This window comes from Triturus cristatus, chromosome 12, assembly GCF_964204655.1.
Source record: "Triturus cristatus chromosome 12, aTriCri1.1, whole genome shotgun sequence".
In the NCBI taxonomy this organism is placed as follows: Eukaryota; Metazoa; Chordata; class Amphibia; order Caudata; family Salamandridae; genus Triturus; species Triturus cristatus.
Window position 1 is genome coordinate 202,109,394 of NC_140595.1, and position 21,495 is coordinate 202,130,888.

At 48.1% G+C, this 21,495-nt stretch overlaps 1 protein-coding gene across 1 annotated transcript in view; it reads left to right on the top strand.

Annotated features, from left to right (window-relative positions):
* Positions 1 to 21,495, top strand: part of AARS1 (alanyl-tRNA synthetase 1) — a 294,909-nt gene that overhangs the window by 195,280 nt on the left and 78,134 nt on the right. Inside the window, exons 12-14 of the mRNA XM_085638756.1 lie at positions 4,244 to 4,422; positions 7,099 to 7,212; positions 14,421 to 14,627. Of these exons, the coding sequence (XP_085494882.1) occupies positions 4,244 to 4,422; positions 7,099 to 7,212; positions 14,421 to 14,627 (500 nt within the window). The remainder of the gene's footprint in view (positions 1 to 4,243; positions 4,423 to 7,098; positions 7,213 to 14,420; positions 14,628 to 21,495) is intronic.

Below are 21,495 nucleotides of genomic sequence, written 5' to 3' on the forward strand. Positions count from 1 at the left end.
CCCCTTCGGTGCCGGTCGACGTTGACCTGACACCGGTCACGGACTCTAGGGCGCCGGGCCGGCGTCGGGTCGTTGATTCGTCTTCGGACTCCCCCTCTTCTCCAGAGGTTCGGCGGTTGTTGGTTTCATCTTCTCCGGAGACGGGCCACCGCGTCGTGGCTTTTTCCCCGGCGTCTTCCAAGGACGGCTCTTCGCCGCACCCGCAGTCTTCGCTGGAGGTGCCTCCGGTTCCCCATTCCTCGGGCCTCCTTCCCCCATTTTGGGCTTGGCCTTTCCTTCCTCCGGTTGGACTGGGGGACGGGGGACGGCCGCCTTAGCTTTCAGCCGTCTCCCACAGAGGAGCTGCTTTCCCTGCCGCAGGGATCTTGCGCATGGGCGACCCAGCTGCCCATTTCCCCATGGATCATCTTCTGGAGGTCCTCCATCAGGGTTCTGGTGGTCGGAAGCTGCTTCTTCGCTTCGCTCCACACTTCTCTTTTGGAGGGTTTGGAGGCGTCCCGGTGCCCCAGCCCCTCCTGCACCGCCACCGTCCTGCCCCACATGAACCTGTCTGTCTTTCCCTCTACCCCTCTACCAAGGGCCCTCTTTTACAGACTGCCTTTCCTTCCCTGCCATCGGTGTTGTCTCCCCTGTCACGGGAGGCCCGCTGGTTGGATTCCCGGGGGCGCAATATCTTTACATCCACCAGTGCGGCTTTGCGGGCCCTTAACGCTCTTTGTGTGTTGGCGAGGGCCACTTCTTGCTTGTGGGACTCAGTGGAGTCCCTTATGTCTGCCGCTTCTCAGAAGGGTGCCTGTGTTGATCTGAGGCACCATGTTTTGGATGGCCGGGAGCTGGTGGCATTTATTCTTCGCTCGGCTCTGGACATTTTGGAGGTGCTTGGTCGTACCATGGCTTCTTCAGCATGCCTGGCTACGGGATAGTGTGTTCCCGGAGAACGTGAGGGAACGGTTGGTGGACCTTCCTTTTGATGGCGCTCTGTTGTTCAACGCCCCTGCGGATTCTGCCATTCAGAGGTTTCTTGCGGGGCTTTGTCCTCCTCCTCCTCCCCCGCAGTGACCGGTAAGTCGGTCTGGGTTTTGGGAGATGTTTCCTGGGGCTTTGTAGCGAGTAGCCCTGGTTGTGTTCTGTGTGGTTGATGTGCCTTCAGATCCTTTTGTTAGGGCTTCGGCGCTGTTGGCTGCTGGTCCAGCCCACCTTTTTTGACTTGTGGTTTGACTGTTAGTAAACCGTGTAGGCCCTGAGATTAGGCCTTCTGTGTGTTCTTTATTGGCTGCTTGGCAAGCCGTCTGCGGTTTTCTCCGCAGGTCTTTCGGTTTGTCCTCTGCTGCAGAAACTTTTTCCGAAGAGGGCTTCTGCTCTCCATGGCATCTCAGTATGTCGCAAATGCGATCTTCTTGCTGATGATTTCGGAGTAGCTTGCATTGCGCCCTGGTGTGTCGCTAGCCTGGTCTGGCTGCTGTCTGCGACTTTGCGTTGTGCGGTTTTGCACTCCTGTCCGCCTTGGTCCTCTGTCTGGTGTTCGGGGGGCGCGGGGGGGGGGGTGGCTGGCTTCCCTGGTTTTTGTATTCTGGTGGATGGCTTGCTCCGTCCCGGTCTTTCTTCTGCCTGGTTCCCCTTCATTCGTGGGTCAGTGTGTGCCGGCCCCTCCCTTTGGGCGTGTACTGGCCCTTCTTGGACCTTCCTGGCATCTGCCTTCGGCTGTCGTCAGGCTTGTACTGGGTGCACCGTTCCATGGTGTTGTCTGCTGCTGGCTGTGCTTGCCAGTGGAGGCCTGTTAGTTCTACTGCACCATTGTGGCCGTTGATGTATTCTCTTGTGCCTTTCTGCTTCCGTCTGCACTTTTGGCGGTGCAGCCGTCCCTGCCTCGTCCGCTGCTTGTGGCGGGAGTGTGTCAGCTCTTTCTGTCACTGTGTATGTGTTTCTTCAGGTGGGCCCTACCTCCGGTTCTACCTCTTCTCCCTCGCGGTTGAGGTGGTCCTTGTGTTCCTTGAGGCTTTTTGGGCGCTGTCTGCCCCTGCGGGGTGTTGGGCAGTTATCTCTTGTTGGGGGTTAGGATGTACTGGCCTTTCCCTTCTTGTCCCTGTGACATGTCCCCTGCGGGGGCCCTGTGTCTCTCCTGGTGGGGAGGCTCTTGCAGGCCCTCCTCCCTTCTGGGTATGGCTCGGGTATCTATTCTACGTTAAGGAATCTGCGGCTAGTAGCCTCTATCAGATGTACAAGTTACTTACCTTCGGTAATGATGTATCTGGTAGAGACGATTCTAGCCGCAGAATCCTTCACGACCCGACCTTCCTCCCCGTTCTGCGAGGACCCTCTGCTTGGGTTTCTGCAGTCGCCCCCCTCTGGGTGGCTTGTCTTCTGTGGGTGTCCTCTTCATTTCTTCTGGTCAGGCATCCCTCCGGCTGGTTTCTTTCCAGCGTGAGGGCCAACTTTTGATCTTTCCCTCTGTTGTTGGAGTTTCTGATCCCCACCGGTCTTCTTCGTTGGGGGTTCCATTATCTGTCCTTTGACCTCCTACTCCTTTCGGAGGTTCTTGCCCTCCTTGGCACTGTAGTCTATGGATGGGTCTCTGTCCTTGACCTCCTGCTCCTTTCACGAGGTATGGCCATCCTTGGCGGTGTAGTCTGGAGATGGGTTGCTGTTGCTCCTTTGTTCCGGGCCCCTGGCCCTTCCCCTTGTGGTTCTGGCTGCAGACCCTCTCTCTTTCAGTCACAACGCTTTCACATGCTTGTGCCTCCAGGATGGCTCTCGTCTTGGCTTGCAGGGTGGTTCCACGGAGTGGTGCTTGCACTTTTCTTGCTATGGCTTCGCTGCTCTGGCGCCTTTGTGCCACCTGGTGATGTTTCTCACCTTTTGTTTCTATCTATTTTTTGTTTCTCTGGGTTTTTCGCACACTGTTCCCATGCTCTCCTCAGTTTTGTTTTGATGGCTCCGCGTTGTGGCACGGAAAAGTTCTCCGAAGCAAACTGATGTCAGCACGCCGGGTGAGGCTTATGTAACCTCGCTGACGTCACGCCCGCGGAGGACATCGGAGCAGAGTCGCGTGGTACCGCCCCCAGCGCGCAGAGACGCTGGGCAAAAAAAGTTTTCCGGGTCCAGTCTCACGCCTGGGGATAATTCTACGTTAAGGAATCTGCGGCTAGAATCGTCTCTACCAGATACATCATTACCGAAGGTAAATTACTTGTAATTCTTGCATTGCAATTTCTTTGGAGCACAGATATTTTAAGTATCCACAAGCTCTGTTAATAATGTTTGGTCCATTTGATTTATTTAAGATTTGCAGCATTTATGATTTCCTTTCATAAAAAGTTTCCAGAAGTGGACTTTATTTCAAGAACTCCATCGGAGCCAGTTACGGTGTTGGGTTCACAAATATTGAGTAAATAGTTCTTGGTTTCCACTCGCAGCAAATATGGAGTTGTCTGGTTTTTTTTTAAATCGTCTAGTAGCATTTACTTAAAAAAAAAAAAAATGTTTGTGTAAACTTGTGTGTGCATTAGCATGACTATAGATAGTAATTATAAGTAGATATAAGGCCTAATAAACCACCTCCAATGGCATTATGAACAACGCTTACCAGATCCCCTTTATCTTCCATTAGGTGTGGGCTTGATCGGCCTCTTACTCAGTTCCCATACCTTCCATTTTGCCACATTGCCTTTATTAATTTCACTGTTTTTGCGGTTTTTCTTTTTTGATGTTGTTCACTTGGGTAACATATGCTACAAGGTTCTGGATTTAAGTCTTGCCGTGTCTGCCACAAGCAATTTGCTGCAGTTCACCTGTGCACGTACAGCATGCTTTGTTTGAGGAAGACTCCATCTGTTTATGCCATCTGCCCCTGTGCTCAGTTTCAATTTGGTATCACAAGAATCAATGTTCCATATTTAGAGTAGAGTTGACACCCTTTCTGCAGGAACTCACAAGCTCTTTGAAACCCAGCCAGGTACCAAGGCATTCTGTTCAGTCTTGGTCGGAATCATCACACAGGGTATATGCAGTGTTTGTAAGAAACGAAAATGAGAGTAAAAGTGGTGGGTTGTACAAGCATCTTTTCCACAAGAATTGAGGTAAGGGGGCAAAAAGGCATTTCTGATGGATACTTTTAACCACAGATTCCTCGTCTTTTGATTATCCCCAGGAGCCAGATTTAGTAAGAAAGAATCTCCTATATTGTTGTTTTTTTTTTTTTTTGCATCTTGCCATTCAACTCTTTTCTGAATTTGATCCTTTGCAGAGTTTGAAGGTGTTGTAGCCACTGTGAAAGCCCTACGCAGGGAAAAGGCCTTTGTGGATGAGGTGACGACTGGACAGGAGTGTGGAATTGTGCTAGACAGAACCTGTTTCTATGCAGAGCAGGGTGGTCAAACCTATGATGAAGGCTACCTACTCAAGGAGGATGACAGCACGGAGGATGTAAGTTTAACTAAGGCAATGAAGGCTCTCTAATTGTGAGCAGGGAAAGGCCTACTTAAATTAAACCAGGGATGTGCACGGATTTTATTAGATGGATCTTTTTCTGACGCACATTACTTTTGTCAGGTCTCGGTGCTCGTCTATGCCTTGTAATGGCTTGCTCAGACTGCTGTAACGTGTTCGTAGCATGTCGGGCTGTAGATTCACATGCTGTGCTTACTCCTCCCGCCTACTTTTGAGCTCTGAATTTTCAAAGTTGTTTTTCTTCTAAGAATTCTTTGTATCACAAGATGTGCTGTGACACCTCCCTTAGAGTACGATGCGAACGGGCTCCAGGAAAAAGTTAATTACAGGCTTAAAAGGTTCCACACCCTACTGTGAACAGAAGGCTGATCCTATGATGGTGCATCCACATGAAACGTCTTGAAAACACAAAACCGGATCCCTCCCCGTGACTGCAAAAAAATGCTAAAAGTTCTTTGTAGCATAAACAATGCTTATTGGGCAGAAGATTGGGATTCATGTGGGAATGATCTTCCATTATGCACCCAAAGTAACCTGCAATTAGTAATGACAAATCTCATCTCACAACGAGCCTTCGGATGGAAGAAACATGCAGGTAGCTCACCGACCAAGACTGTGGAGCTGTTATTTATTTCTTATACTAAACTCCCTGGAGGCTAGGCTACTGGTGGAGGCCCAGCACATACTTTGTTGAAAGTCTGCATAGTTCTTGTGTATTTGAATAATGCAGGTTTAATGTCCAGAACAGCAAACAGCCATAAGAAATTAATTTGTTTTGTCAAGGTGATTGATAATTTAGCCCTTACCATGGATATGGCTCTGTCTTTAATTCAGAGTTTGGGCCCAGGGTTTAGTAAGACCAGGGGTTTCTCTATAAATAGCAACATTTCAAAGAAAGTTCCTTGCTTTAGTTACCTTGGAATGGCTTTTGATAATATCAATACCTGGGATACTCTAATACATGCAAGAAGGTTAAAGTTAATCTGATCTCTGTGTGCCATATTTAAATCGATGTTAAGGTAGGAAATATGATTTTTAAAGATATTAACACAGCGAAGAAGGCTAAATGTGTTTCAGTGGCAACCTATTGAGCAGCTGTGTGTCTGTGTTAATGTGCACGGTTTACAGGCTGAAGATAAACTATTCTGTAGGTGCCTATTGGGTGACACCCCCCCACCCCCATTACACTCTGAATATAATTTGTCACAGAACTGGGTTTAGATTAACTGGAGGACAGTCTTACCCTGCTCGACGTTAGGTTGTATATTTGGCGTTCTGAGAGTGCCAAACCTACATTTTGGAATGCATTAGTATGGATTGTTTTAACAACTTTCCATGGCTAGAAAACAATGGCAACTGTTATACAAAGACTGGCTAACCAGCACTGTTTAACACCCCAAGAACAATTACTAGGCGGGATAAAGTTCCTGTACAGAAATCTATCTTGATCTAAGAAGTAAATAATACAGAGGAACACATGCTACATAAATAGTCTATAAGAGCATACTGGCTTATTGTCAACGTATTGGGTCTGCAGCTGTATCTGGAAAAAGTTCCAGGTCAACATGAACACAGCCTATTAAGGTTTAGATCTGATATGGTGCAGCTTTTACTTGCCACACCAAGAAGAAGGGCATACATTGTTTTGCCATTTCTGTGTTCATGTCATAACTGCTCCATCCAGCAGTGGTTCACATTGTGTTTTTTGGGGTTTTTTTTTTTTAGACTTTTAAAACTGTCGTGAACGACCTCTTTAGTCCTTTTTACGAGCACTGCTGTTGGTAGAGCTACTTTCGTATATCTACAGATGCTGCCTTCAGATGTAATCATCTTTGCTGTGGGAAAGGCTTTAAAATCTGCCATCTTTTAAGGCCTAGATGGGAATAGTTTTTTTTAAGTGTACATATGTAATTTTGTTATGACAGTAGATTACTATGAACTATACATTGCAAATATGTTATTTGTTGTTTTTGTTTTAAGGCTTTTTATAGCCAAGTAAAATGATCATGACTGACTGACTATGGATCACATGCACAGAACCCACAGGGTGGAATCAATCTACATTAATTTAATGAAGGCCTAAAACCTCAACTGTTACAGCTTTCTTAAAATAAACTTCACATCCTGGGAGTAGGGCCCGGGTCCTCACATCACCAATTGATCCTGATCTCCCTCATTCCTTCACATCGCTCAGACTTTAGATACATAGCATCCAAAAGTAGGCATCTCTAAAAACTAAATAGTAATGAGGATTTCATTCTTTCAGAAAGCCAAATGAGGCTATGATCCACATGTGAAGTAAAATGAAATGCGTTCAATTGCCAGGAGTACTAATGATGCCTCTTGTAGAAGTGTAGAGCGTAGCTAAAGAGGCCACTGATGTGTAGGGTCCCTCAGAAGACCACATCTATGTGCATAGATATGCTGACTCCGTGGCAACATTTTCTAACGGTTGCTGGATTCATAATTTCACCTTTGTATGAATGCACAGAAGGCCTGATGTCTTTTGATCTGATAAATCTACTTAGAAGAACCATGCGTTTGAATTAAATAGAAGACATTGTATATGCAGGTAGGCCCACAAGACACTATGGATGGGGAGGGCTTGAGTCCTTGTATCTGGAGCTCAGCTAATCTTTTGATGTTTTTCAGAAAACGGAATTCTCTGTGAAAAATGTCCAGGTCCGTGGTGGCTACATTCTCCACATGGGCACCTTGTATGGGACCTTGCGTGTTGGCGACAGTGTTCGCCTGTACATCGACGAGGTAAGTAATGAACTTGAGCATTGTGTCTTTAGCCAACGGTGTCATACTTTGAGAATTTAATATTGCAGGGCAGGTAAATGGGGAAGTCCTCATCCTCAACACACACACTCGTTCATCTTCTGAGGATTTGTTATTTTAACCTTCTCTTACCCATTCAAATGCATACATTGCACCCGTTTTACAGACATTCATACACCACTTCCAGTTAAACATGCATTCTTTGGATTTTAACCCTGCAGTGGTGACAAAATAATCTTCTTTTCTACAAATTTCGCCTCTCGAAACCCAGTCATTGGTGACCGTGCCTCCAGCAGCTCATTGCTGCAGAGCCTTTTTTGACAGCTTCTATTTGTGTGTACCGTGAGCAGGTGCAGTTTGAAACTATGTTCCTTTGATAAAGCTTGGTTCCTTATAAAGAACCTTTTTAACACCTCTCAGTCGGCTCAACTGGCTTTGCCGCCAGCAGTGAGTGACGTCTTTGCCATACTATAATGAGTAATGCACTGGTATCATGTGGGAATAAAGACCATTGATCACTAGAAAAAAGGGATAGCAGTGGAAGCCTTAAGCTGCAAGAAAGAAAAAAACTAAACATTTGCAAGCAAGTTACAAGCTCAGTACATTTGGCTTCATAAGGGGAAGGTAGCCCTGATTTAGTGTCACATCTCATGGCGGATTAACACATTTTAGCAAACTTTTACTGTTAAAACAGAGCATGCAATTCATAATGCATGTCATCTGTGCCCAGCTACATGTGTATTCTATAAGACTATCCATGCTCCAGACAATCAGGCCTGTCTCTGTCTATATGCAACCAATCGATATCTGGAGGGTCACCAAGCAAACCCCATCAGCCCCTTAAAGGAGTTCCAAATGATTGTGACAGTTTCTAGGCCTCCTGTCCCTGACGCTGTGTTAGTGGAACAATGCTATCTGTTGGGGTGTCTCATGTCTATATTAGCTGTGCTGTTAGTGTAGTATACAGTAATCATGGCCAACGTTGTAGAATGGGACCTCAAATGAGAGCTTCTGACAGACCATTGTACTCTGCAGTTAAGTTGAGCTGCTGATCTAGAGTAGTCCAGCCACCAAATTTAAGGCACTGAGGTCTGCCACTCCTGAGACCTTTCCTCTTTAAACCCACCTATTAGCTTAAGCATCACACATGCACCTTGATATCTCCCGTTCCAGCAGCCGGTAGCTTGAACTCCAGATGGTCAGCACATAAGAGTGGAGCTATATTAGATCTGGCCCTATCTGTAGGGTTTTACCCAAACGTTTTGCTTTCCTCCTCCTATTTTTCTGACCTTCTTTTTGTTGACTTTAGGACTATGGGCGCTTTACCAATGCTATATTCTGCTAAGAGTTCATGTGCTCACTCCTTTAAACAAGGTTGGATTGTTTTACACCTGTTAGGCATATTTGATTTATTTGCAGGTCCCTTGTAAAGTGGGGTCCAATACACCCTGGGCCTGTCAATTAAATGCTACTAGTGGGCCAGTAGCACTGCTTGTGTCACCCACTGAAGTAGCCTTTCAAACCTCTCAGGCCTGCCACTGCAGGGCCTGTGTGCGCACTTTGTCACTTTAACTTGTCATTTAAAACTACTTCCCAAGCCTTAAACTCCTCTTTTGCTACACATAGGTCACCTCTACAGTAGGTCCTAGGTAGACCTATGGGCAGGTTGCTGTGTAAATATAAATCAATCAATATAAACTGTATTCACAACATATTTTTAGAACATTAAAAAAAGAATACTTCTAAACATCCAAAAATGTTTTAATTACCCATGAACTCCCCTTTACAGTCCATTCACAATTTGATATAAAATCCATTAAAACATCCCAACTCCTAAAACACTTAGGGTCAGAAAGGGCAATGGATAATCCTATATTACATTGTTTTGAACCATGTAACTATCTGATGACCTAGGGATAAATATATAAAAAAGAGCTTCATGTTACTAAACCCTGTCCCCTTCAATATAATTAAGTTATTTCCTTCTTTTCCATACTGCCCATAAAAAAGTGGCCATAAGAAAACATACTAGGAGCTTTTCAAGGCTTTGAAGGTGTTGAAACAATTCCCTGTGATCCATTAACTTCACACTGCGCAAATAGTTTGCCAAAGTGTTTTGCCTTTGTTGGCTATACATTGGACAGAAAAACACTATAAGCTCATTGGACTGACCAGATGCCCCATCACAAACACACAGAGGTAAATTTGTATGTGATGTAAGTTAAAGGTAGGACATGTGCCTTTATATGGGGCATTTTCTGGTAGTGACAAACAGCATGTTTCATTTTTCACTTCTGTGAGGCCTACTCCTCTCATAGGCTAGCATTGGAAATTCCCTTATATATTTTGTAAGCGCTAATTCCTGATCAGAAAGGAGTGGCGTTGGTATGTTAAGAATAGCGGTGATAAATCCTGCTTACTGGTGCAGTTGGATTTTACATTATTATTTTGGAAATGCCACTTTTAGAAAGTGGCATTTCTCTGTGCTTATGACTCTTTGTTCTTTGCTGACTGACTCAATACACATCTGAGCTAAGTAACTGCTACCCATGCTGCATAGTTTCTAGATAGCCACCACACAGGAAGGGCTGGGTGTGAGAGGGTGCACATACGCATGCTGATAGTCTTCCAGGGCTGTGTGATGTGGTTCACACTTTACATTTGTGTAGGTTGTGTCCTGCCCTCACACAAAGGGCTGATTTACTCCCCACTGGCCGTCTGGAGCCAGTGTTTGGTTGAAAGGGATTGTTGCGCACTTCTAAGGGTTCCTTAGACATCACTCCTTGATCAAAGACATTTTGAGTACAAGTACAGGTCCTCTGACCCCATGCTTTTAGACACGCTTCATTATAAATACAGCGAATGTTCAGCACTTCATTTTCTCACATAGAATCTGGCGAGCGCTTCATTTTCTCAGTGCTCCCAGCACGAGATGGCGAGCGGGAAGCCCCCAGTCACCGTTTTGAAGCTGCGAGCCAAAAGGAAGCCCTGTGGGAGTGGCCCACACACCCCTCAACATGTTACTTAGTAACCAGGGGCGGCCAGGCATGAGGACCGTCACTGAGGCCCCGCCCCTGGAGCGGCACTGTGTGCAATCAGTCAAGGGAAGGCTCGTCTCTAAGGATTTGGGCACCATTTCCAAGGCCCATCTGCCGTCATCCTCCCAGCAGCATTGTGACGGGGTGCCCTCCTCTCTGACTCAGATCCCCGAGGACGGGCCGGTCCCCACGTGGAGCACATGTGGTTGTTTATTTTATACTGCTTATTTGACACGTCGTTTTGGTCTTTAGTGATTCATATTATAGTGAGTTCTTTTTTACAATCCTATGTGGAGTCTCTTTTGTGGTGTGTTTATTGCGTTGCTGTGTGGCTGTGCTGAAAAAAACGCTTCACACATTGCCTCTGAAGATAAACCTGCCTGCTCTGTGCCAGGCTACCAGAAGGTGACCGCAGGTTAACTTTCTTGCCCTGACTAGAGTGATGGGATCTGCCTGGCTTGGGCACATACCCTAGCCAACCAGGAACCCCATTTCTGACATTGGTGTTCAGCTGTGAGGCTAGGACTTCAGTTTGTGTGATACCACAGTAACTCATTGTTGCACTACAACTTTGCACTTAAACCATTGTTTGTTTTTCTCCTGTTCTCTCGCTTTGGTCATTTATTGTTTACTACTGCTTCATCTCTTATGCCTGGGACTCTTGTTGTTTGCACCAATATTACTGTAGCAGAATGGGGTTAATCCTGGATTTCAATCTCCTGGCTTACTGTACTAGGAGGGAGCTGAAAGATTTCTGCAAGGAAAGAAGGCTGACTGTGTCTAGGAGATCCACAAGGCAGGATCTTCAGGAACCCTGTATGCTTTTGAGGAGGCGATCTGGGGAAAGGCTTCAACAGAGAACCAGGAGGGTGGTAATTCTGGGGAGGACTCGGAGGAAGAGGACCGGTTTGGTATTCTTAAGAATCCTAAGCCGTGGAACCTCCTAGAAGGTTCAGAACCATAACCCCTAGAGGGCAGTGGCCCTGAAGAGAGTGTGCAGGAAGTAGAGATTGATTGGCCAGGGACGCCAGTAGAGAGAGAGGACCCAATAGATTGGGAGTCTCTCACAGTGTCTAGTACCAGGACCAGTGTCACCTTCCACACCCTGCCCCCTAAGTAACTCAAGGATAGACAGGATGAGAGGGACCTGAGGTCCCAGCTGGTTTAGAAGGGCAGAGGCTGAAAGGGCCTTTGCCAGAGAAAAAAATGCTCTTGAGGAATGGAAACTGGCCCTTGAGCCTGGTTTGAGAGTCCTGAACTTACCACAGGTAGAGTCCAGTGGGGGCAGCAATATTGAGTTCAGTGTTAAAAATTCACTCTCAGACTTGGTGCCTAGCTTCAAGGAGAGGGTAACATACATCAGTTGTTGCAGGAGTATGAGAGAGTTCTGGCAGAGCACAGGATCCCTGAGGGGGTTTGCGGAACTGGCCTGGGATTTATATTCCTGAGTATGGAAGGGATGCCCTACTGGCCCTAAAAGGGAGTGACAGGCAGAGGTACATCCCCATGAAGGATGCCCTGATAAAGTATGAACGCACCCCTGACTAGTATAGGTTGAGGATCAGGGGCAGCCGGAAGCTGTCTCACCAATCTTGGGAGAAATTTATGGGGAAGTTTTGCAAAGCACTGGATAAATGGGTGAAGAGAAGCACAGTAAACACTTTTGACGGTCTGTCCACTCGGATTGTCAGAGAGCACCTGCGCCGTTGTTGTTTTCCTTGGCTGCGCCAACACTTGTTAAAATGCTAAGTTATCTGACCACCGGGAACTTGAAAAGGAGGCAGACCGCTAGGTGAGTACCAAAGGGTCTAGAAAGGCATTTGGGATTGATCCTAAAGGGAGTGGCTCAGGTTCCCCACCAACCAACGTCAGAGGAGTTTCCCAGTAGCCCAGAGAGGCCCCAGTGTAGTGGGGTGGATAAGTAAAGGGTCCTATGTCTCTTCTCACAGTAGAATGAGAGGTGAGGGTGAGCAAAGTCCCAGGGTGCCCTATGCCCAGTCCCAGCTCTTGGATAGTACCCCAAGGGGGCACCAGGAGGGGAATCTAGTCTGTACCATAGACCATCCACTGAGGGGGACCACATCGTATTGGGAATACTTGGTGGAGGTGGGAGGAGTGGAGGTGACCGATACCAGAATTCAACCCGTTCTGTTTTCTGGAAGTACCACTCCCTAGAGCAGGGTGTGGAAACCCAGAAGAAGTAGTAGGGAGAGGAAGGACTTACCCCTAACCACTGTTCAGCCTAAGGGTACATACCTTTGATTGGAAGACCAGTTGCAGGATGGAACCCCTGAATTGGTGAGAGAATTGTGCAGGACGGCTTATACAAGCAACCTGATAGTTCTCGATTCTGGGGGTACCACTCCCTTAAGGAGGGTATGGAACCACGGAAGGAAGGGAATGGGGAGGAAGGACTCGCCCTTGACCCCTGTCCAGCTAAGAGTACAGACCCTGGGCTGGAGTACCAGTGTCAGGATACCACGCTGAACGGGTGGGAGGTGGAGTGGAGAAAGGATGCAATGCATCTGGAGCCATCTCCCTCCACTCTGAGAAACCACAGAGGACAGAGACCCCTGGATGGCCCGGGGCCTGGCTGCAGAAGCTAACAGCTGTCAGTGGCCTCTGTTGGTTGCCATCCTTGTGGACAGAGTTTTCCGTCCATAGGGGACAGAAGTCCAACCCAAAGGGGTGGAATGGGCCACATCACTTTGTTGGCCATAGTGGTACTGTCTGCCTTCTGGGATGCTTCTGTGAACAACTTACATTTGGTCGCTTCACAGATCGGATCTGAAGGTGAGGAAAAGGTTCCCCCATGGGTTAGCTTAGTGGACCCTAAGAGTATAGAGAGAGGGTTCCAGCTGGGTTTAGACCGGATTAGAACTGGCATGTGCCCCTGCAGTACCAGGCCAAGGTCCATGTTCTGTCGCCCTGAGAGGGGAAGCCCATCAAGGCATTGATTAGCCTACTCTGTCTTTAGCCTGGAATGGGAGTTGTGTAGGGCTTGGCCATTCTGCAGGGTTATTCCCAAACCTTTTGACTTTTTCCGCCTATTTGTCTGGCCTTTATGTTTGCTTTAGGACTATAACATGGATGGCAGTGGTAAAGTGCCCAAAGTACATGTGCTTTCTCCTTTAAACAAGGTATGATTGGTTTACTTTACACCTGTTTGGCATATTTAATTTACTTATAAGTCCCTTGTAAAGTGGTATCCCATAGACCCAGGGCCTGTAAATTAGATGTTACTCGTGGGCCTGCAGCACTGCTTGAGCCACCCACAGAACTATCCTTTCCAACCTCTCTCAGGCCTGCCCCCACAGACCCTTCCTGCGCAGTTTACTGCCACGTTAACTTGCCATTTCAAACTACTTACCAAGCCATAAACCTTCCTTTTATTACACATGGGTCACCCCTAAGGTAGATCGTGTTGGGGGTGCCCTCCTCCCTGACACAGATCCCTGAGGACGGGCTTGTCCTCACATGGAGCACTGTGGGCGAGTAGGCCCCGGAGGAATTCTCTCCCCCTCATGTCTACAAGGATGGCTCTGCTTCTTTTCTGTCAAACTTGGTGGCCCTGGTTCTTGGTCGACAGTCCTGGGTGAGCCCTCGAGAGGAGCATTAGACTGTCTTCCGAGACGGGAGACCTTCAATACAGCCTCCGTTTTTTTTTTTTTAATCACAAAGGTTCCTTCCTTTCTTCTGAGCACCAGTGAATGAAAATTTTCTTCACAAGTCAATGACTAATTTTGCAATAAAGTCTCACTAAAGGCACTACACCTGAGACACTGAAGTGTCTGATTCTAGCATGCAGATAAACTGGAAATCTCAAACATAAGTTTGTTGGGCACTTGGCAGCCTTGAAAAAGCTATGCTAGATATACCAAACCATTGCAGTGTCCAGAAAGTAAAACAAAATCTCTAGCTAAACAGATCAAAACACAACACATCTTTGCTGTAACCTTGATTCCAATGTATTCCACTGATTTTGTAAATGGCTTTGATTAAATATTTACCAGCAAATTAATACATATGTTGCTATGAATCCACTCGTCTGGGAGGAAGCACACTCGAGAATGTTAATGCTTTAACTTGTTATTGTCTTCACAGAGTGTTCTCTGAGTTGCAGATCATACTCAATAATGCTTTCTCTTGCAGCCCCGGCGCCGCCCTATTATGAGCAACCACACATCAACACACATCTTGAACTTTGCACTGCGTACTGTGCTTGGGGAGGCTGATCAGAGAGGATCATTGGTTGCCCCAGATCGGCTGCGTTTTGACTTCACTGCCAAGGGGGCCATGACCACTGCAGAGATCAAGAAGACTGAGGAGATTGTTAATGAGATCATCAAAGAGGCGAAGGTATGCCAGCACCAAGGTGACCAATCCATCCCATGATCGGTTCAGTGGTATGCTAGCTGGGCTAGAGTAGTGACAAGAGAGCCACATCTGTACATGCGAGCAGAGACAAGATGTGAACATTTGATCCAGGTGTTGGCAGCTGCTGAGGCTTTCCTATTGGTTTTATTGTGTGCCAATACATATTAAAGTAATATTGATTGGTAACAGTCTTGTATGATGGGGAGATATTTTGTGTTAGCCAAATGCCTCCCAAGTTACTAGGGGTGTGTTTTTCCTAGGGGTAAGGAGAAGGCAAAGGAGAAACTGGTGGGCATGATTGATTCTTGTTGCTAGAAGTGGTGATGTTGCATCTCGATCTAGAATCTCATCCTTTCGAGGCATCTCAGGTTTTCCAAGTGTGTTCAATATAGACCATCATCATCATCAGTTAGTCTGTCGATGAAAGAGAAGATTTCACTAAACACCAAAACAGCAAATCAAACACCACATTATAGAGACATTCTGCATCAACGGGGAGACCAAAGTTGTCATTTACTTTCACATCTGCATCAACTCTGGTCAGCTGAGTTTATCTTACTGATGAAACTGCTAGGGACAACAGTCTTGATGAAAAGGGCTTCCCCCTCCTGCCAAGATACTAATGTAGCTCTTGCAAGAGTTTGAAACAGAGGTGGAATGTTCTGTCTATCTCGAGGCATCACATCTGGTTCAGTTTAAAATCATTTGTATGCCAAATGAAAAATAATATCATTGGGTATAGGAGGAGAAACCTGTTTGATAGCCACACTGTTCACTGCTGGTAATATCTCTGCCCCATGAGTTAAACTACCCTCTTTCTCCTGGGATCCAGATGCTACCAGATTTCCTATAATTTCAGCAAAGAATGATAGACACATTTTACCAGGTGTTCTTATCTGTTTCCTCAACCAGCTTCAGTCCCTCCTGCGCAGCCTCTGACACTAGTGGAACACCCAGTGTTCCTTGGCTTGTCTTACATACCCTACAAAAGAATGCAATCACAATAAATGCAAAACTTTCATGTTCGAGGCATATGAGCTGCAGATTGTACACTTAGCATAGGTCGCCATCTGGTGTTGGGCCCGGATGTTTGCAGTTTGTTTTTCTTCTTGGACAGTCTTTGGAAGTCACGAGTTTGGTGACTCCTCCTTCGGTCCGTACTGCGCATGGGCTTCGGCTCCATCCTCAGATTGTTTTTTTCCGCCATCGGGCTCGGATGTGATACTTCGTGCTCCGGCTTCGAACTTCTACGGTTCCAGCCTCAACGGAAAATCCTCGTTTCTTCGAGTTTCTTCATCATCTTTATCTCTCGAAGCGGCACTTTTCTCCATCCCGTACATCGGCACCGGCCTTCGGGCCCTCCTCGACTCCGGTCCCGTCCGATGGAAAGGACTCCGTTCAAAAAGTGCCCAAAATGTGGGTCTAAATTTCCCCACACCGACCTCCATCAGGTGTGTAACCTTTGCCTCTCTCCAGAACACGAGGCTAGAGACTGCCCCGCCTGTAAGTCTTTTCGATCAAAGAAGACCATCCGGGATCGAAGAGCTCGACGCACCATGGCGCACTCATCGTCCGCAGCTCCACCAGACATCTTCGGAGACGGCGCCGAAGCTTCGGGGCAACTACACACCGAGCAGGAGGACGACGTCGTCAGCGCTTCCGAGGCCGACGACTCCGACGTGGAGGACATCACACCGGCGCAGCGGGTCGGGAGTACTGTACCCCCTCCCACCCCCGCGCCCAAAACCAAAGAGACTCCGGTTACACCCTCGCCTGCAGGCCTGGGTAAAACCAAGCACAAAGCTTCTATCACCCCACCTTCGGGCCCGGTGTCGAAGCCTCAAAAGTCTCACGGCAGCTCGGGCTCGAGCCAGCCGACGCCTGGTGCCGAAAAACAGCATCCGGCTCCGAAGAAAGTAATACCCAGCTCGACTCCGAAGCCACTGGTGCCGAAGCCTGGTCTCTCGGTGCCGACCAAACACAAACAAAAATCTGTCGGCGCCGAAAACTCCTTCGACGCCGAAAACTCCTTCGACGCCGAAAACTCCTTCGACGCCGAAAAAACCAGAGGCCCCAAAGAAGCATGGCGCACATAAACCATCGAAGTCCTCGGCTCCGAAATCATCGACGCCAACGGACGATTCGGCGCCACTGGCTCTGTTTACACCAGACCCTTTGCAAAAGACTCTATCTAAAGATCCAAAGACTGGGCTATTGACTTTAGTTGTCAAGAAAAGACGCCTTGACACTCCGGCTCCTCCTCCACCACCCAAACGGAAGGACTCTGCTACTTCTCCCCTCATAGTGCCCTCCCCACTACCTCCTCCTCTGCCTCCTCCACCTACTCCACCCCCTCCCCCTCCCAGGTCTCCGCCACCTTTACCTCATTACTCCCCGACCCCAGATCCGGATGACGGGGATCCGGATTATGACCCAGCGGACGCCCCCATGGACCCCACTCCACCGGGGACCCCAGACCCGTGGGAAGACTACCACAACCCTGACATACCTGATATGCCTCAGGACGACCTATACCCATCTAGGCCGTCTCCCCCAGAGGACTCCTTAGGGTTCCATCACTTAGTGCAGAGAGTAGCACACTACCATGGGGTGGACATGCACAGCGAACCAGTGGAAGACAACTTCCTACTGGACACATTTGACATTCAGGACAAATCCACGTCTATTTTGCCCATGCTTAAGGGTGTCACCAAGCATGCTGCAGAGGTGTTCAAGGACCCTGTCAGGGCCAGGGTACTGAACCCTAGAATAGAGAAAAAGTACAAGGCGGCACCCACAGACCCTGCATACATTAAGGGCCCTACTCCCTTAGATTCCCTAGTTGTCTCCACAGCTAGAAAGCGGGCTAACTCCCAGTCCTCAGGAGAAGCCCCACCGCCAGACAAGGAATCAAAACCTTTAGACGCGTCTGGCAAACGCACCGCCTCCCAAGCGGCAAACATGTGGCGCATTGCAAATACACAAGCACTACTTGCGCGTTATGACAGAGCACACTACGACGAACTTGAGGCTCTTATGCAGCACCTTCCAGAAAAACACAAGCGCAAAGCCCATGACCTGATATAGGAGGGTAAACTAATTACAAACACCTCCATTAAGTGTGCCCTCGATGCAGCCGACACTGCCTCTAGAGCCATAAATACCAGTGTCCTGCTTCGTCGCCATGCCTGGCTCAGGATCTCAGGGTTCAAGCCTGAAGTCCAGGCGTCCATACTCAATCACCCTTTTGACCAACAAACTCTCTTTGGGCCAAAGGTCGACGAAGCGTTGGAAAAGATGAAAAAGGACACAGATACAGCAAAGTCTATGGGGGCACTCCAAACACAAGCCTCTAAACGTTCCTTTCGACGCTCATCCTTTCGTGGCACAGGCAGAGGCTTCTCCACCGATAGCGCCTCTACCTCCTACAAGTCCCCTCCTCAAAATACCTTTTCAAAGGGCAATCAAAGGGGTGGTTACAGAGGCAACAACAATAAGGGCAGGGGCAAAACTAACACCACCCGTTCTGCCACCCCACCCGCACAATGACTTCCCTCCGCTCCCCCCAGACCATCCCACTCCGGTCGGGGGCAGGCTACAAAACTTTATCCACGCATGGGAGTCCATAACATCGGACAAATGGGTGACCCAAATCATTCGGTCAGGGTACTGTCTCGAGCTACCCAATATCCCACCAAGGCACCGTCCAATGTCTCAAGAACATTCCACACTCCTCAAACAGGAGGTGCTCTCCCTCCTCCAAAAACACGCTATAGAGCAGGTCCCCGTCAATCAGCAAAATCTAGGGGTCTACTCTCTGTATTTCCTAATACCAAAGAAAGACGGGACCCTGAGGCCCATTCTGGACCTCCGGCCTCTAAATGCATACATACATTCAGACCATTTCCACATGGTCACCCTACAACAAGTCCTCCCGCTCCTCTCTCAGGGAGACTTTCTCACTACCTTGGATCTGAAAGACGCATACTTTCACATTCCAATACACCCTTCTCACAGGAAGTACCTCAGGTTCGTGGTAGACGGTCAGCACTACCAATTCACGGTTCTCCCCTTCGGGGTCACCACCGCACCACGGGTGTTTGCCAAATGCCTAGCGGTAGTAGCAGCACACCTCAGGCGTCAACATGTTCACGTCTTCCCTTACTTAGACGACTGGCTGATAAAAGCCGCGTCCTACCACCAAAGTGTGCAACATACAAACAGCACCATCCAGCTGCTCCACCAACTAGGCTTCACGGTGAACTACCAAAAGTCCCACCTTGTACCATCTCACACAAAGCAATATCTCGGGGCCACTATAGACACCTCCAAAGGTATTGCCTATCCAAACTCAGCCAGGATTGCAAGCATACAAGCCTTGTGCAAAACATTCCTTCCTCAACACTCTCTTCCAGCAAGAGTGTTTATGAAGCTCATAGGAATGATGGCGTCTTGCATTTTCATAGTCCCCCATGCAAGACTCCACATGCGTCCACTTCAAGAGTGCCTAGCACGACAGTGGAACCAGGCCCAGGGTCAGCTAACGGATCTGGTGTTGGTGGACGGCCGCACCCATCACTCTCTGCAGTGGTGGAACACCACAAACCTTTCCAAAGGGCGGCCGTTCCTGGACCCGGTTCCTCAGGTGATTCTAACAGCGGACGCATCGCTCTCCGGCTGGGGAGCGCACCTCCTACACCTCACAATGCAAGGTCTATGGACGCCACAGCAAAAATCGCTCCACATCAACCATCTGGAGCTCTTAGCGATCTTTCTAGCCCTAAAATCCTTCCAAAAACAGATTTCGGGCAAAGCAGTCCTCATTCGCACAGACAACATGACTGCAATGTATTATATCCAAAAACAGGGGGGGGGACACACTCTCCCCAGCTTAGCCCAGAGCATATGGAGATGGGCAATTCCCCAAAACATCTTTCTCCTGGCACAGCACGTTCCAGGCGTACAAAACACCATGGCAGATCTGCTCAGCAGACAAACGCAACAACTACACGAATGGGAACTGCATCCACAAGTTCTTCACCCATTCTTCCAACAGTGGGGGCATCCTCAGATAGACCTCTTCGCCACCCACGAAAACAAAAAATGCCCAAGCTTCGCCGCCAGATACCCACACCCATTGTCCAAAGGCAATGCGATATGGATGAACTGGTCAGGCAGATTTGCATACGCCTTTCCACCTCTCCCACTAATTCCATTAGTGGTAAGGAAGCTACAACAGCACTCCCTCACACTCATTCTAGTAGCTCCGACGTGGGCCAGGCAGCCGTGGTACACCACACTACTACAACTATCAGTGGTACCACATCAAAAACTGCACCTGTCCCCATGCCTCCTAACCCAGAACCATGGAGAAATCAGGCACCCGGACCCAGCTCAGCTCAACCTTGCGATCTGGCTCCTGAAATCTTAGAATTTGGATACCTTAACCTTCCCCCTGATTGCATGAACATCATCATGGAAGCCAGACGTCCTACCACTAGTGCATGCTATGCCGCAAAGTGGAAAAGATTTGTAATTTACTGCCGTAACAATACAATCAACCCTTTAGATGCATCCATACAGCACATCATATGCTATCTGCTCCATCTTCACAGGTGCAACCTGGCATATTCATCCATACGCCTACACCTGGCAGCGATCGCTGCTTATCTACAAAACAGACAGCATTTATCACTGTTCAGAGTGCCCGCTATTAAAGCCTTTATGGAAGGCCTTAAACGAGTAATTCCTCCCAGGGCACCACCTTCCCCTGTATGGAATCTAAACGTAGTTCTTACACGGCTAATGGGTCCGCCCTTCGAACCAATGCATAAATGTGAGCTACAATTTCTCACCTGGAAAACAGCTTTCCTCGTTGCTATCACTTCCCTTAGAAGGGTTGGTGAAATACAAGCGTTCACTATACAGGAACCCTTCCTACAAATACATCACAGCAAGGTCATACTTCGTACAAATCCGAAGTTTCTGCCCAAGGTCATTTCCCCCTTCCATCTCAACCAATCAGTGGAATTACCGGTCTTCTTCTCGCAACCTCAATCGGTTGCAGAAAGAGCTTTACACACACTTGATGTTAAGAGGGCTTTGCTGTATTACATACAAAGAACGCAACCTTTCAGGAAGACTAAACCATTGTTCGTCTCCTTCTCTCCACCACATAAAGGCAACCCCATCTCTAAATCAGGGATAGCTAGGTGGATTGTAAAGTGCATACAAATTTGCTATCAGAAGGCAAAAAGAACATTATCTGTTCCACCTAAAGCCCACTCTACTAGAAAGTTAGGGGCTTCTATGGCTTTTCTAGGGAACATACCCTTAGACAGACCCTCCAGGATATCGCGATTTCGCGGTTTGCCGCGAAATCGGCACTTTTGCTAAAATGCCGCGATTTTTACTAAAGTGCCCGCGAAATCGGCACACTTTGGACAAAGAGGTTCCGCACTGCATTCAGACTATGAGTTATTGGTGTCAGGCGCGCAACACCCATTGTACTCACAGGGCTTCAGCCCCCCCCCCCCCCCGTCGTGTGTGGCAGCCCGGGATGAGACACCTTCCCGGGCAAAAAAGCAGCCGCACCCGAGCACTTCACAGGTCTTTAAAAGACCATTTGCATGTTAATGGGGCCTTGCTGTTGTTTCACCCCTTCTACGAGCCCCTGCAACTCCACTCTGCCTCTTGCTCACCCCTTCTACGAGCCCCTGCAGCTCCACTCTGCCTATTGCTTAAAGTTCAGCCCCCCCCGAAATTTTTGCTCAGCCCCCCCCGAAATTTGGGTCTAGTTGCGCCTCTGATTGTTGTGTTCCAGAAATGGTAAAGAGCCGTCCCGGGTTAA